Consider the following 16,633-nt stretch of genomic DNA (forward strand, 5'->3'; position numbering starts at 1 on the left):
GAGCGAGAATGCCTGTCCTGGATTCTTGCCGTGAGGAAGTGATGGGAGAACGTATGCAATCCTAAGGATCTTTTGGGCAAACAGAATTTCCTCTGGGATGGAGAGGCAACAGACAGAGAAAACTGGAGCTCGCAGGCTGCTCTGTGCCCGGCTGTGGTGACGAGGAGGGGAGATTCGGTTCAGTGGATTTTCAGAAACCTCATCTTTTAGGGGTGATTGTGGAGGAGGGTGTGGAGGGAGGCAATGGTTTAAAACTACTTGCTGGCAAGAAAAGACAGCGGGGAAAGAGGACAAGAGAAAATCTAACCGAGCATTAACTTTCTCAGCGTTTGAGTTAAAACGTTGCCTGGGTTTCAATTAGCTGAGCACCTTCTTCCCCATCCCTGGTTAATCGTCGGTTGCCATGACAGCATGCTCCCTGCTTTCCTAGCCCCCCACCCCCACCCCGCTAACTGCCTCTGGCGCCAGCGGTCCCGCGGGCTTGGCTGAGCCCAGACCCGACTCCTCTGCAGGCTCAGGGCTGCAGGGGCATAATCGGGGACAGATTTTGGTGGGCAGGGGAGAACTTGCCACTTCAGGGGTTTAGGCTGGATAACTGCTCCATTCTGATAACGCCAAGAAAAGTGCCAGGTAGCTCTTTCTGGGTTGGATATTCGGTTCTCAGGAATGGTTGTGAAGGGCTTGGCAGGTTATCCCGTGGGCAGAGCGCAGGACCCTGTCCCCTCCCCTCCACACTCCCCGCCCCCCGCCCCCCTGCCAGCGTCCCTCCCTGGGTTTCCCTGGGCTCCTCTCGGAACAGGGTTTCTCAGTGGGGGTTCCTTGGGTTTTCTGCACTGACGCTTGCTCCCATGTTCCTCATTTGGTAAGTGAGGGTGATTACGGAATCTGTCATCCGAAGAGCGATCGCAAGAGGAGGAACGCATCTGAGGTGTAAGGTGACATGTTCCATTTAGTGCAGAGGGAGCAAAATGACAAGAAGACCCCCAAGTGAAGACACTCAGTGAACAGCTGGTGAGGGATCTGGGCTGCGCGTAACAAGCTTGGGCGTCCGTTCTTTCTAATATATATTTTATTTATTTTTGGCTGCGCTGGTCTTAGCCGCGGCATATGGGAACTTTAGTTGGGGCACGAGAAGTCTTAGCTGTGGCATGTGGGATCTAGTTCCTCAACCAGGGATCGAACCCAGGCTGCCTTCGTTTTGAGCACAAGGTCTTAGCCCCTGGACCACCAGCAAAGCCCCTGGGATTCCATTCTTAATGGGTTTTCATTGTGTTTTCCTGGATCCTTCTTTCTCCCCGAAGCTTTGTTTTCTAGAATGCCTGTCGTACCTGCAGAGTCCTGAGCCCTGCCCAGGTCTACCATGAGTTCTGAGAATCTGAACTTAAAGTTTTATTTTAAAGTATAATTTTTATAGAAGTTATTTAGGTGTCATTTCTTTTTAAATGTTATTTTATTATGGTAAGAATACCTCAGGTGAGATCTACTCTCCCTTGCCAGATTTTTAAACGTAGGACACGTCAGAATTGACTGTTGGTGCAACAGGTCTGTCGTGCTTAACTGAAATTTTATACTCTTTGATACTGAGGACAGAATATAGCCTGCCAGATCAGTAAACAAAGGATGCTGGGGGCCATCAGACCATCCACCACTGTAGCCGCCCTGGGCTGCGTACCCTGAGGGGATGCAGGACGGAGAAAAACAGGATCCTGGCCCTAGACAGTGAAGGTGCGTTTCGAAGGCATGATTTCAATGAGCCTGACTCTTGCATCTTCCGATACAGAGGCAAGCGCTGAATTCATTAACTTGAGATGCCTGTTTTTCTCTTTTGCCATTTCCTTCTCCAGTGCATGAAAGTGAAAAGTGAAAGTGAAGTTGCTCAGTCGTGTCCGACCCTCAGCGACCCCATGGACTGCAGCCTTCCAGGCTCCTCCATCCGTGGGATTTTCCAGGCAAGAGTACTGGAGTGGGGTGCCATTGCCTTCTCCATTTCTTTAATTAACACTAGTCTTTTGATGTTCTGACTACCTGTTTTTGTTTGGTTTTGTTTTCAAAAACTTCTGTGTTTCCTGACTTCTCCCTTACCTCTTCAAAGCAGTCCTTCAGTGCTGAATGGACAGAGGAGCCTGGCAAGATTCAGTCCATGGGGTCACAGAGAGTTGGACACAACTTAGCAACTAAACAACAATAACAACAACAACAAAATATTCATATATATATATGTGTGCGTATATGAAAGTAAATCTGAAAATGGAAATACAATGGTTTAATGAAATAGCATCAGAATATTATTTATTTATATTACATAGATCACATGTATATTTATATACGTATGTCTGCCTGTCTGAGGCTTCCCTCATAGCTCAGTTGGTAAAGAATCCGCCTGCAATGCAGGAGACCCTGGTTCGATTCCTGGGTCGGAAAGATCTGCTGGGGAAGGGATAGGCTACCCACTCCAGTATTCTTGGGCTTCCCTTGTGACTCAGCTGGTAAAGAATCTGCCTGCAATGCAGGAGACCCAGCTTCAATCCCTGGATTGGGAAGATCCCCTGTAGAAGGGAAGGGCTACCCACTCCAGTATTCTGGCCTGGAGAATCCCATGGACTGTATAGTCTATGGGGTCGAAAAGAGTGGGACATGACTGAGTGACTTTCACTTTCACTTCACTTTCACTCCTGCCTGTCTAGCTATCCATCTATGTCTGTCTGTCTGTCTACATATTATAGCTTTCTCTGGATCATAAGCAGGTATGCTGGTGACCTACTTTGCTCCCATCTCCTTGATTGTCACATATTTTTTTAGGAAGTGAAAACTGGTATCACTGTTAACCTAAGTAAACTGCATTAGATCAGTAACTCTATTTTTTTTTTAAATGAAAGAAAAAAAAAGTTGCTTTGTAGTTCCAAGAAAGATTGACCGTATCTTGAAGGGCACCGGCCTGCTCCTTTTATTGATGGAAAGTTTCTCTTGTCTTTAGCGGCACGTGGTCCCTCCTGTAAGCTGAAAATGTCAACGCGACTGTGGAATTTTGAAACGTTCCATTCCAGTCGTGGCCTGCTTCTGCATTGCGGGTGTGGGGCGTTGGGGTTGGACGGTGCTTGAAAATTCTGCACCGGGTTCGATCGTGATCTAATTTTTTCCTCCTTCACTACGAACCTCCTGCTTTTGGCGGTTTAAGTGAAGAATGGACCAGGTATGCTAGCCACGCCATTAACCTTTCTTTCATGTTTTTATAAATGGAATACAAGTTCACCGTGGGAGCTGCTGAGATGGACGGGTTTTGCGCTGTAGTTGCTGTGTGCCTGCCAGGGGCCCCACACCCATCACCTCGCACCTGAATTTCGGGGCGGGCAGCATTAGCATCCCCACGTGGAAATGGAGACCAAGGTCCCCGGGTACCGAGCGACGTCCCTGAATGTAGAACCAGGACATGGTGGGACCGGGATGAGAACCTGGGTGGCCCAGGAACTGGCTCCTTGAAAGCGAGTGAACTGACCTCATCCGGTCCCCCAGCACCGCTCCTCTCGCGTCCTCCATGCCCAGTGACGCCGAGAGTCCTCTGGGTCATTAGCTCAGAGAAGAAGGGGCAGAGAGAAGCCTGGAGGGGTGAGAAAAGAGGACAATGCCGGAGCACCTGCTGTGGGCGCCCGCCCGACTTGTCTCCCTGGTAGGCGGCTCCTGGAGGCCTGGGCGCCTTCGGCCAGCGACTCAGCCTGTGTCCGCCCCGTCCCTGGCTGCCCGCACCCACCACGCGTTCTTTTCTTTGGTTGACAGTTCCCTAAGACAGGGGTCCCCACCCTCCGGGATCTAACACCCGATGAGCTGAGGGGGAGCTGCTGTAATAATGATAGGAATGCAGTACACAAGAAATGTGATGCATTTGAATCATCCTGAAACCGTCCCCCTACCCCCACCCCAGGGTCAGTGGAAAAGTTGTCTTCCATGATGTGGTCCCTGGCGCGAGAAAGGATGGGGACCACTCGCTGCCCTAAGGACCGAGAGAGACTGTTAGAGCGCCTCGGAGCAAAAAGATGATGCTGCTCTGGGGTGAGCACACTGCTGTCTCTCTTTCTCTCTCACACATGGGCACACCCACACACCCACCCACACACATACCCACACACACATGGACACACACAGGTGCATATGCTGAAAAGGAGAGTCCAGAGGACCCACAGCCCTGGTAGCTTTCTTCCCCGATCATCCAGCCCGAGAACCAGGTGGCTCAGGCGTCCAGGTCACTTTTGCTGATCTGGAGAGAGGGGAGGCGATGATGGAACTCGCAAACTCACACCAGACCAGCCAGAAACATCCCCCTCGCGCCTCCCCAGCCATGCCAGCAGGCTTTTCTTTCCACGGTCCACCCTCCACCCGCAAGTCAAACTTTGCAGAACTTCGCTGTCACACAAGGTGCCCTGCAAACACCCGGGGTGGGAGAGTAGGTTTTCTTTACTAGTTGGGACCCTGATATTGGGAGACTTGTTTTCTTTTTCCTAACAGCGTGGGTAGCTGTGCTGAAGTTTACCCCTGCCCTCTGTCTGAAATGTTTCTTGAACAGATTAATAGCATGGAAATTCTGCTGGGGAAATATTTACCTGATTAGGAAAACAAGACCTTTAGAGACAGACATTTAGCTGCATTTCCATAATGTATAAATTATTTGCATCTCAATGTAATGCTAATTGCTAAGCCCATGCTGATTGGAAATGAGCCCAACTAACCCACGGATGTTCACCAGGGCCTTGATATAGCTTCACCCTTCCAGCCTCATAGGTTACGCCGGCACAGGAGCCCTTCTCAACTCAGAAAAGTGCAGGTGCTTCTGCCCCATGCAGGCTCTCCGTGGGAGGATATTCTTTGTGGTGACCTACATCCTCTCCCCCAGGGAAGGGATTTTGTCTGCTGATCCAGTGCCGTTTGCTTCCAGTGTGTCCATCGTCTCCTGGAATTTCCTCCTGGTTAGTAAGCTCCTCTGTTGAGAGGCTGCTCAACCCCTGGTCCGAACCCCCCACATAATTCCTTGTTATCCTTTTTTTACTTAAATTTTATTTTTGATGTGGACCACTTTTAAAGTCCTTATTGAATTTTCTACAACACTGCTCCTGTTTTATGTGGGTTTTTCGGCCGAGAGGCACGTGGGATCCCAACCCGGGATCAAAACCGCACCCCCTGCATTGGAAGGCAAAGTCTTAACCACTGGACCATAAAACACACATGTTTAGAACGTCATCTGTATCAGAATTACTGGGGTGAGCCTGGAGGAGCTATGTGGCTTGTACAATGCAGACTCCTGGGCCCTTCTCCCAGAGGCTCTAATTCAGTAGCTATCAGGAGGGGGTCCTGGAGTCATCTCTTAAGCGCCGCCACCATGCACAGCTAGGGATGCTGTTCATTCCGCGCTTGGAGGTACAGTGATCTCGGCTATGAGTCTTTATTCTCAGAGGTAGCGGAGCTGGCAGAGCAGCCTCTGTCAAAGGTGAAAGGGGGCCTAGGACTATGGAGCTCACACCAGCCGTTGAACACAAGCCCTGAAACATAACAGATGCTGTGGCTTTGGATGCCTCCTCCTAGACCCGGTAATTCACAACCACTAAGACCAGGCAGGAGCCACCATCTTTCCCAGGGAGGCAGAGGGTCCTTTGCAAAGCTCCCCTAAACCTTCTTCTCCAAGACGCCCAAAGTTCTCCACAATGCCCTCTCTCAATGTGGTGGTAGTCGCTAGCTGTGTCCGACTCTTTGTGATCCCATGGACTGTAGCCCGCCAGGCTCCTCTCTCCTTGGAATTCTCCAGGCAAGAACACTGGAGCAGGTAGCCGTTCCCTTCTCCAGGGGATCTTCCTGACCCAGGGATCCCACCCGGGTCTGCCACATTGTAGGCAGATTCTTTACCATCCAAGCCACTAGGGAAGCCCTTCTCCAAAGAGGTATCTGGAGCTCTTTGGAATCAAGTGTCTCCTTGCTGATGGATGCCCCAAAAGCCATGACGGTCCTTTCCCCACCAGGGAGTTTGCACTGAACACAGCATGTCGGGTCACCTACGGAGAACGAGCGATGGCTCTGGAGCCCACTTGGGGTATATTTTTTAGCGAACAATTAATTCACCAGAGATGAGTTCATGTTGATGAAACAGTTGTCTGTCCCTTTATAAAATAGAGGAGCTGACCTGGTAGGTGGACATTTTAATCTTATTGGAGATCCAGGCTCCACTGACGCAGAGTAGAAGTTATTATCATACTTAGCTATTTGGAACAAGCAGCGTTTTAGTGGGTGGTTTGCTTAATAGGATGAGAAATCTTTAGCTAATAGAGAACCCATTTCTTCTTCTGATGTACATTTAATTTTTTACCAATTATGCAGACCTATTTGTTTCGCCATTGTAGCAAAGCAATTGCTTATTCATAAGCGTCAAAGCTAAGGCACAGATGACTTCCAGTGCCTGGAAAAATTGTGCAGACTTAAAAGACAAGGGGATCTAGTCAGCCTTCTTACACAGCACAGAGCCTCTGATGCTCCTGTGGATTGTGGATTATTAGAACGATAAATGGAGATATATCTATTATAGTTACTAAGGTTGTAAATTAAGTTTTTCTCGGTTGTGTCTGACTCTTTGCAACTCTATGGACTACAGCCTTCCAGGCTCCTTCTGTCCATGAAATTCTCCAGGCAAGAATATTGGGGTGGGCTGCCATTCCTTTCTTCAGGGGATCTTCCTGACCCAGGGATCCAACCCTGGTGTCCCACATTGCAGGTGGATTCTTTACCATCTGAGCCACCAGGGAAGCCCCGATTAAGGTTTTCACCATGTTTCTTAAACTCCAGATGTGCCTCTGCCTAAAGGTTAGTAACTAAGCATAATAAATACTTCAGTGATCTTTCCATGAAGCTTCCTTGGTCTCTCATGGAATCTTTTCCTATCCTGACTTATACACGACCCACGTAGCAAGCACAGCCTTGAAAGATTTCTCGCTGAGACAAACGTGTGGCCACTTTCAGAGGAGAGTGCACTCACAGTTGGCCCAATTTCTCCCTGACCTGGAACTCGGGCCTGAAATCGGGCACAGATAGGACTGTAGGTTAAAATGCAGGATATCCAGTCAAAATCAACTTTCAGATCAACAATGGGAACTTTTTAGCATAAGTATATCCCCTGCAGTATTCGGGATATACTTATACTGAAAGGTTTTGTTTTATCTGAAATTCATTTGCAACTGAGCAGCACCCTTTTCATTTGCTAAATCGAGAAACTCTTGCAAGGGTCCTGTCCACACTAGATATTCTTGCTGTATAGGCAGACTTGTTTTATTGCACTTTGTTTATTGAACTTTGCAGATACTGCTTTTTTTTTTAATAAATTGAAGGTTTGTGGCAACCCAATGAAAATGTTCACTTTGCACCCAAATCTTGGAGAAGGAAATGGCAACCCACTCCAGTGTTCTTGCCTGGAGAATCCCAGGGATGGAGGAGTCTAGTGGGCTGCCGTCTATGGGGTCGCACAGAGTCGGACACGACTGAAGCGACTTAGCAGCAGCAGCACCCAAAATGTGTACTGGAATGTTGATAGCAGGCCTCTTTAAATTTTTGGTTGTTGAGGTATAGTTGATTTCCAGTGTTGTGTTTAATTTCTGCTGTACAGCAAAGTGATTCAGCTAAACATATATGTGTATATGTAGGTATATATATACATCCTTTTGCATATTTTTCCGTTTTATTTTATCACAAGTTATTGAATACAGTTCCTTGGCTATACAGTAGGATTTTGTCTGTCCATTCTCTGTATAATGGTCTCCACTTGCTGATCCCAAGTCCCTAATACACCCCCCCACTCCGCACCACCGCCCTGACAGCCGCTGGTCTGCTCTCTTATGTCTGAGAGTCTGGTTCTGTTTCATAAGCAAGTTCATCTGTGTAATAGTTTAGATCCCACACATACGTGATGTCGTGCGGTACTTGTCCTTCTCTGGCTGACTTCGCTCGGGATGATAACGTCTGGGTCCATTGGGTTGCTGCAAATGGCTTTATTTCCTCCTTTTTAACGACTGCGTGATATCCCACTGCGTGTATCTCCACGTCTCCTTTATCCATCCCTCCGCTGCTGGGCGTTTCAGTTGTTCCCACTCCTGGCTACTGCGAATGATGCTGCTGTGAACATAGAGGTGCGTGCATTTTGTTGAACTATAGTTTTGTCCAGCACTTTTTTCTTAAGGGCACTTTTCTGTCCTGAGGAATGTCAAAAAGGAATTTAGTAAGTGGAGGCTGAAATTTCAACGTGACCAACTGGATCCATTTGTCTACTTTATGATATCCACTGCTCCCAGCTCCATCTCGTTACTCACTGACACGCATAAGTGGATCACAGGAAAATTACTCGTGTCTCTAAGGGATTGTCTAATCCTATTCACGTTCCTTAAAGAGACCTCCCTTGCACAACAGAGGAAAGTAATATGCCTGGAGCTATGAGAAATGTCCGCTTTTATTTGTAGTCAGAGGGGAAATGTCATTTCCCCCATAAATAGATACATTTATTTTTAAATGAAAAATACCCAGGCTGACTGAAAAAAACAGCATGATGAAAACTTGCAGACCCTGCTCAGAGGACTGTAAATGGAGTGGCCTTTCTGGAAATTGGTTAGACCAACCTGTCAAGGCCCTTGGATCAGCAGTTCAACTTCTGGGAATTTGGTTCAAATTGCTGATTGTTTATATAGGTTAAAGATTCTGCAGTGATATTTTTAGGGAAAAGAAAAATTTAGGAATAGCCTAAATGCCCAGTGGTTTAAGAAGGTGAACAGTAATTTGTACCACTTGAAATGCTTCTAAGGGTTTTTAATCATATGGGGGAAATGTTTGTGTTGTGTTCAGTGGGAACAAAAATAGTCTGCGGTTGTATAATGTGATCATCCCAGTTATGTAAAACCACTTGAAAAAGTGTGGAAGGAAATACAGCAAACTCAAAAAAAATGTTTTTTCAGCTGATGTGATTTCAATTTTCTTCTGTATACTTGTAGGTTTTCCAAGGTTGCTTAAGTCTGCATTTGTATCTTTAGAAATAAGGTTATTAGGAGGAGAGTTTGTGCTGGGGGGTCCTTGCCCAATGGCAGGATGGATTGAATGGCTAACCAGCCCTGCCTTGACCAGTTAAAACCATTAAATGTATTAAATTGATGACATTAAGTGAATGTCCTGCCTGGTTTTACGCCGGGACTTTACATTTGGAGCCGATGTGATGCTATTTCCATGGGGTTCTGGGCGATCTAAAGACAGTCCTGGGTGAATGAGTGTGTAAGGAATTTCTTCCAGGAAAGGCATGAACATCTTTTTTCCTTCCGTTTCCTCTTGATCAGCGATAGACTGCGTTCTGTCACCCAGCCATCGCACCCCGCCTTCCCTGTTCCTCACAGCTGAGTCACCTTTCAGGTGCCCGACAGGTTCCAAAGACAGGACTGAAGGCAGAATGTTGAAGCATCAGAATCTTCCTCCGCCCTTGAAAATCCTTTTTTTTCTCCCTGAAACCACCGGGACTTTCCTCCTCCCCACCACGATCAAAAGCCAGGAATGAGTTTGGTTTATCGCTCCATCTCCAAGGCCGTCTCTCCTTTCTTTGGAAATGGAATCAGAAATTATCCTGAAGAGGTAATACTTACTGAAAGATGGAGAGGGAGCCCTGGGTCAGTGAAAGGAATCTTCTCTGGTTTATTTTCAAATGCATCTCTCTTGCATTTGCGTTTGTGGAAGGCATGTGACAAATCGCATCTCCGTTGCAGTTCAATTTCAGGAAACCAGTTGTTGGCCAGGAGTAATTTATGAGCAAGCAAGTAAGCACCGGAATGTTTAAGGATCTTTTGCACTGAGATTCCCCATCTCCCACCATTTGCAGTACGAGTTGTTGTTGTTTTTTAATATCTTTTATTTTATTTATTTATTTGGCTGAACCAGGTCTTAGTTGCAGTGCGTGGGATCCAGTTCCCTGACCAGGGATTGAACCCCGGACCCCCTTGCACTGGGAGCCAGAGTGTTAACCACCGGACTACCAGGGAAGTCCCAGCAGTAGGAGCTTTTCCTCACTTGCTAAGCTCTGCTTCCTGGGGTAGGCCAGCCCTTTTACATGGTCCAGTGGTGTGTGTGAATCGTGAAGCTGGAAGACAGAGTTAGTGCCCGAAGTGAAGGAGGAGCTTTCCTGGGGTGGATGGGAGGGAGCTGAAGGAGTACGCCCCCATGTGGCGAGAGAGAAGCACTGCGCCTTTTAACATCTGGGAAACCGAGAGCAATGACTCAAATGAAAAAGAAAAGGATAGATTTGGGACTGAACAAAAATGCCCTGGAGCCATTAAAAACTAGAGTCCCAGAGGCTAAGGAATTTAGAAAATATTTCTGTAGTCTTAAATGAAACAAGTGGAATATGAAACTGTATATTAAGATGTGTAAGCCACATACACACTGCTGTATTTAAAATGGATAACCCACAAGGGCTTCTCCGGTGGCTCAGCGGTAAAGAATCTCCCTGCCGATGCAGGAGAAAGGAGACGTGGTTCAGTCCTGGGTGGGGAAGATCCTCTGGAGGAGGAAATGGCAGCGTGCTCCAGAGTTATTGCCTGGAAACTCCCATGGACAGAGGAGTCTGGCGGGCTACGGGCCACAGGGTCGCAGAGCCGGATATGACTGAGCACAAGCATCGCACAGCAAGGATTTAGGAAGAAGGAGTTTTTTCCAGGGACCTGAAGCGTTCTGTGTTTAGCGGACGAGAATTTGCCTACTTGTGCTAATTCAACCAGATCATCTCCAGTAATATCTTGGGGACATTTCTAAAGCTCCTGTGGCTGATGATTTGTTAATTAGCGTTCCTCTTATTCTCTGGTGGCCTGAGCGTCCATCTCCGGGCCTATTATTGATGGATTTGGTCGATTACATCATCACAGGGGCAGCAAACATCCTGTTCCTGCTGAGTCTGGGCCCAAGGGGGACGAAATGAAGACTACCGTGGCGTTTATCTAGCAAGATGAAGTCTGAGGTCCTTGAATCTGTAAGGACTCATTGTTCTGAAATCTTCCTTGTATTTTTTTTTTTTTTTTACTGGAAAGATGATAGAAAGTCCCACCTTACTTTCTGAAGCATCGCTGATGGGAAGTGATTCAGAGCCTGTGATCTGAGGACATCAGGCCCTTTCACGGGGGAGGAAGTCACACCCCAAGGGGAGGGAGCTTATCTCCTCTCTCCCCAACTTCCTCAGCTTGTGCCCATCAGACCCCCGCTCTGTTTTTTGCTGTACAGCATGGTGTGTTGGTACAAGCATCATGTCCCTTGTTTGGGGGAGAAGAAAGCAGGGGACAAATGTGTGCAATAAAGTCACCTCGTGATTCAGCTGGAAAAGGGAGCCTTGGTCTGGTCTGTCTGTTCCCTGTGGTCTTCATTCTCACATTTAGCAACGGGGTGCCCCCCCAGCAGGATGAAGAGCGGGGCGGCAGGCTGAGCCCTGGCCTTGGGCCCCTTCCGGGTGTGGGTGTGTAGATGCTCGAGTTTAAGTTTTTAAAACATTGGGTTTTGATGATGGGCAACTTTGAAGTCTTTCCACCTTCTTTAAAGGATTGTAACCCAGTGTCCCTGGCTTGGTGTTAATAAATATATCCTACGGACAGCGGCTTTATACTTAAAACAGTAGATCTAACGGGTTAAGAAATAGTGTCTTCATGGTTTCAGGTTTGTGGACGAGCGGGAGTGATTATAGATATGAGGTTTCCACGGAGCCTTTTCTGCCTCTGGTGATGCAAGCTCACTGGGTCTCTCTGAACTTAAGTGTCTTGGATTTCAAGTTCCTAAATGTCACTGTGGTGGGGGCGGGCTGCAGTCCATGGGGTCTCAAAGAATCGGACATGACTGAGCGACTAACACACACTCTTGTGAGCATAGGGGTAGGTCACCACGCCACCCCCAACTCCCGGTCAACCGCAGGGCCCTGGTTAAGAGGTGGCTTCTGGAGGCAAAGGACCCAGCTGGACTCCTGAATCCAAGATGAACTCAGGACTTGGAATTCAGGGCTGTGACTTGGAACCAGCTGCTCTACCTCTCTGTTCTTTAAGCTCCTCGTTTGTTGAAGGGGATCATCTCTACCTCATGGGGCTTTTTTAAGGAAGGAGGATTTGTTGAGACTAAGTTCTCAGTATTACCCCCATGTCACTGGTGAGGTTTTTCATTCCTAAACCCGACATTGGCTATTTCTTCCGCAAAACGTCCTTCCCCTTTGCCAAATCCTGCTTGAAAAGTGCCCAGACCTCTCCTCTCCCAGGAAATCTCACGGGTCGATCCCTGATCCCACACCGGGCTCAGCTGTTGCCTCTGTTAAGGGGTCACCCTTCGTCCGTGGTGCTGGCATCTTACTGGACAGAGTGTGAAGATTTAACCAGCCTTTCCAGGAGAGGCGAGAACATTCACGGCTGGGGACGCACCCTTCCTCTCGGTGATGATTTATCTGGACTAGTGTTCCTCGTTGCAGGCTCATTAGCGGCTGTTATCAAATGCTGGCTTATTTACCTTTCCCAGCGCATCAGGCGTTTGCACCCTCCCATTTCTCACCAGTGAAAGGCAGCCACATCCGCGTTCACACTTCGGCGAGGACCCCGAGGCGAGGCGCGCATCCTCGCCTGGGTTTATCAGTCTTTACACCTCTCGATGTTTCTGTTAAACGCGTGTTTGGTGCTGGAATTTGCTCATGAGGCCCCCGGCTCCGTTGCTGTCTGTGCATCACTTGCAGGAGGCCTAGAGTCGGATCCTTCTGTGACAGTGACATATGAGCGTGGCCTCCCCGTGCTTTTTTGGGACAGTGCACTTCTGTCCCTTCGATTCAAGGGCGTGATCCATGTCCAACCGTCTGTCCTTCCTGAAGTTATGAAAATCCCAAAGGGAAGAGTTATTCCTTTATTTTATCTCTATCAACTCCCACCAGAGAGCATCCCTGTTGGGGCTGTGTATTCAGAGGAGAGTCCGGGTGTCCAGGGTGTCCACTGACTGGCCCCGGAGACAGCTGAGTGCCCCCCATCGCTGCACAGCTTCCTCTGTGCCCAGCACTTAGGCCTGCTTGCTTGTGCCTTTGGTGTTTATGGACTTAAAATCCCACGCGTTTTGTTCAGTTCCACGACAAGCCTCTGTAGCCTGAGTTATCAGGTATTGTCAACAATTAAAAAAAAAAAACGAGGTGTGCCGAGAAGCACACACCTGTGCACACACACACGAAGATCATCTAATATTGGAGGCAAGAAAGACGGTACTAGACTTCCCCGATGGAGCAGTGCATAAGAACCCACCCGCCAGTGCAGGGGACACGGGTTCGATCCGTGGTCCGGGAAGATCCCTCATGCCTTAGAGCAGCTCAACCTGTGCACCACAGCTGCTGAGCCCACGCGCCTAAAGCCTGTGCTCTGCAGCAAGAGAAACTCTGCTCCGAAACTGGAGAGTAGCCTTCGCTCGCTATGACTAGAGAAAAGCCTGAGCAGGAACGAAGACCCAGCGCAGACAAACTAATTAATTTAAAAAAGATAGGTGGGTCCAGGGGTAACTGCATACTTGCGCGTGCACACACACACACACACACACACACACACACACGTGCATGCACATACGTATAGACACCACAAAGTGAATGTTGAGCTTCCACTTGTGCAAATATCGCCTTGGAGGAGTCGCAATCCCCTGAGACAGTTGCACCCTCCAGGGGCTGGTGTTATGCATTGTGGCTCACGATCATTGGAGGGCTGATGACCCTGGCACTTGAGAGGATGGATCACAGGCCCCTTCTCCCCAGTGGCTCTGAGCCTCCACTGTCCCTGGGAGAAAGCCCCCAGAGGCCAGCTGGGGAGGAGCGAGCCCACCTGCCCTGCATGTCTTTCTTCCTCTTCAAGCTGCTTGGTCTCAGCAAACCACCGCGTAATGGTTTGTTTTTTTTGTTGTTGTTGCTGTTTTCATGTTTTGATGTATTCCACTAAAGTCTGCTCATCTGAAAAGGGAATCGAAGATCTGATCCCATTTATGCAGTGAGAGTCTGGTCTTGACATGAGTACCTGGGGTGTGAGATAAGCGCCCTTGTCTTGCTCTTCCACCAGGAGTAAGCAGAGGCTGCACCACCCTCCTGGGGTCAGGGGTAACGGAAGCCTCCAAGTTTCTTAATTTGATGTTGGGAAAAGTTTTCTGCAGTTTTCAGCTCAGAGACAAGAATGATTTTACTTGTGAAAAATGTGTCCCCAGAGAAGGGAAGCGGCCACCATGGGGAGGCCCCTGCTGGCCCTGTCAGAGCAGAGCCTCAGTCAAGCTTCTGCTGTTCCCCCAGCCTGGGAAGTCACACAGTTTATCCTCCAAAGCAGGACACTTTTGAGAGTGCAAGAGGCCACTAGTGACCCCCTTGGGGGAGCAAGTCAAAACTGGGCTGTCGGGTCTCACTGCTTGCGGTGGACATCCCAACGACAGGACCTGGTGGCCTGTCTGCGTCGTCCGAGTCAGGGTCTGCAGGCTCAGATGATGGAGAGACTCTCCTTTCTATTTGTGCCACCACGGGTTTAAGATTTGATCAAGACCCTCCTCCTCTGGGAAGCCTCCCTGATAGGTAAGGGGCTGCAAACCGCAGCCTGGATTCTCTATCTCAGTCTTGCTCTCCTGTACTTCAGAGCCGGGCAGTTTGCCTCCATTAGGAATCGGCAAATCACCCATGGATATTTGGGATAATCTGGGCACTTGGGAAACCATGAGTATTTGGGATAATCTGATCCTAAGGACAGAGTAATGAATGAAGGTGTGGAGGACCAGATGGATGCATGTACGGACCATTAGGAAGTTAGGAAATAGACCTCGTCCGGTCGTGCAAGCTCCCCCCACCACTGCTTGTCCAAGTCCTGACGTACCTTCTTTCTGACGGCTCTCTCTATGTCCCTCTCTTTCTGCTCAGACAAGAGTGAGAACGGCGAGGCGTATCAGAGGAAGAGGGCCGTGGCCACCGACCTCGCGGAGGGCCCCGCCGCCCCCGGGCCGCCTCGGGGCAGCGTGGTGCAGCCCGGCGGCAGCAGCTGGCGGCGGATCGCGCTGCTCATCCTGGCCATCACCATCCACAACATCCCAGGTGAGAGCCCGCCCGAGCGTCCGCAGGGGGAGCGTCTTTGTCAGCTCAGCGACTTGAAGCGGGGCTTGGGCAGCTGTGGTGCGGGTCCTTTCTCCAGTGGTCCCCAGCCTTCTTGGCATCTGGGACCGGTTTAGTGGAAGACCATGCTTCCGTGGACCGGGGCGGTGGGGGTGCTTTGGGGATGCTGCGAGTGCACCGCATTTCTTGTGCACTTTATGTCTAACGGGGCGGTGGGGGTGCTTTGGGGATGATGCGAGTGCACCGCATTTCTTGTGCACTTTATGTCTAATCTAGTGCTGCCGTTGGTCTGACAGCAAGTGCCCGTCTGTGGCCGGAGCCTGGGGACCCCTGCTTCAGGGGGCCGTGGGGGAGGGAGCGCCAGTCTTTCCTGAGTTTATCTTTCGGGTTACTGGCTCTGGATTGGTCATCGTATGTTCCAACTTCCTGTTCCAGTTACTGCAGACAATTTCACTCCAGTGTCCACCTCTGAGTTCCTTTCTTCACATATTTGATACCAAGTTATTTGGGCACAGATTCATTAGCTATTGCCTCTCGTAAATATGGAATGTCTGTGGCTTTTTTTAATGCTTTAAAAAATTTTTTTAAATGTTTGTTTATTTCTGGCTGCATTGGGTCTTAGTTGTGGCACGTGGGCTTAGGGATCAAATCCACATCCTCTGCATTGAAGGGCAGATTCTTAACCACCGGATGACCAGGCAGGTCCCCCTGACGCTCCGTTAAAGTATTGAATTCAGTATCGTTTTACACTGGTGTTTGTCTCACCTGCTTCCTTCCTGGGGGCATCTTTCGGAGATATCCCTGTCGTTACCACGTCCAAGGTTGTACTGCTCACTGCATGGCAGGTCAGTAAATCAAGAGGTGAGTTGTTGGGACAAGGAATAGCAGCTTTATTCGGGAAACCAGCAAACCAGGAGGACGGTGCACTCACGTCCCAAAGAATCTTCTTGCCTGAGTTGGAATTCAGGCTTCTCTTATACGGAAAGGGGAGAGAGTAAAGGCGAACATTTGTTTCCTGGTTCCGGTCAGCCTCCGGGAGGATGTGTCCCTTCCTCCTTCTTGCAGTCATTCACAGGTGAGCCTGGTCAGGATGCCCATCACCTGAGACGCAGGGTTCCCAGAGATGGGCCAGGCAGATTAATAACCTGCACCCCTTGCAGAGGAAGTGCAGAATCTTAACCACTGGGCCATCAGAAAAGTCCTGTGTTATGTATGATTTAAGTCTACAGGCACATCCCTTTAGTGACTGACTTAGAATACAGAGGTTCCTCCCGATTGCATTGTGATCCTTTCCTTTTTAGCAAATTTGAACCAATTTGTTTCATGTCTTTGGATTTATTTTCATTGAAAAAAAAAACTTGTTGGTGTTCTATTTAAAAAATAATATGTTTTATAGAGAATAACTAGAAACAACAGCTAAATATACAGGAGATACTATTAAAAGCCAAGTTGAGGGATGCTGGGGAATCCCTTGTGGTACATTTTAGAGTTCCATCTCTACGGCCTACTAAATAGTTTATCTTG

General features: G+C 48.8%; 1 protein-coding gene across 7 annotated transcripts in view; it reads left to right on the forward strand.

Annotated features, from left to right (window-relative positions):
* Positions 1 to 16,633, forward strand: part of SLC39A11 (solute carrier family 39 member 11) — a 372,698-nt gene that overhangs the window by 255,512 nt on the left and 100,553 nt on the right. For all 7 annotated transcript variants that reach the window (XM_061392963.1, XM_061392958.1, XM_061392959.1 and 4 more), the window contains one exon: positions 14,921 to 15,091. In XM_061392963.1, coding sequence (XP_061248947.1) covers positions 14,921 to 15,091 — 171 coding nt within the window. The remainder of the gene's footprint in view (positions 1 to 14,920; positions 15,092 to 16,633) is intronic.

Source organism: Bos javanicus, chromosome 19 (assembly GCF_032452875.1).
Source record: "Bos javanicus breed banteng chromosome 19, ARS-OSU_banteng_1.0, whole genome shotgun sequence".
Classification (NCBI taxonomy): domain Eukaryota; kingdom Metazoa; phylum Chordata; class Mammalia; order Artiodactyla; family Bovidae; genus Bos; species Bos javanicus.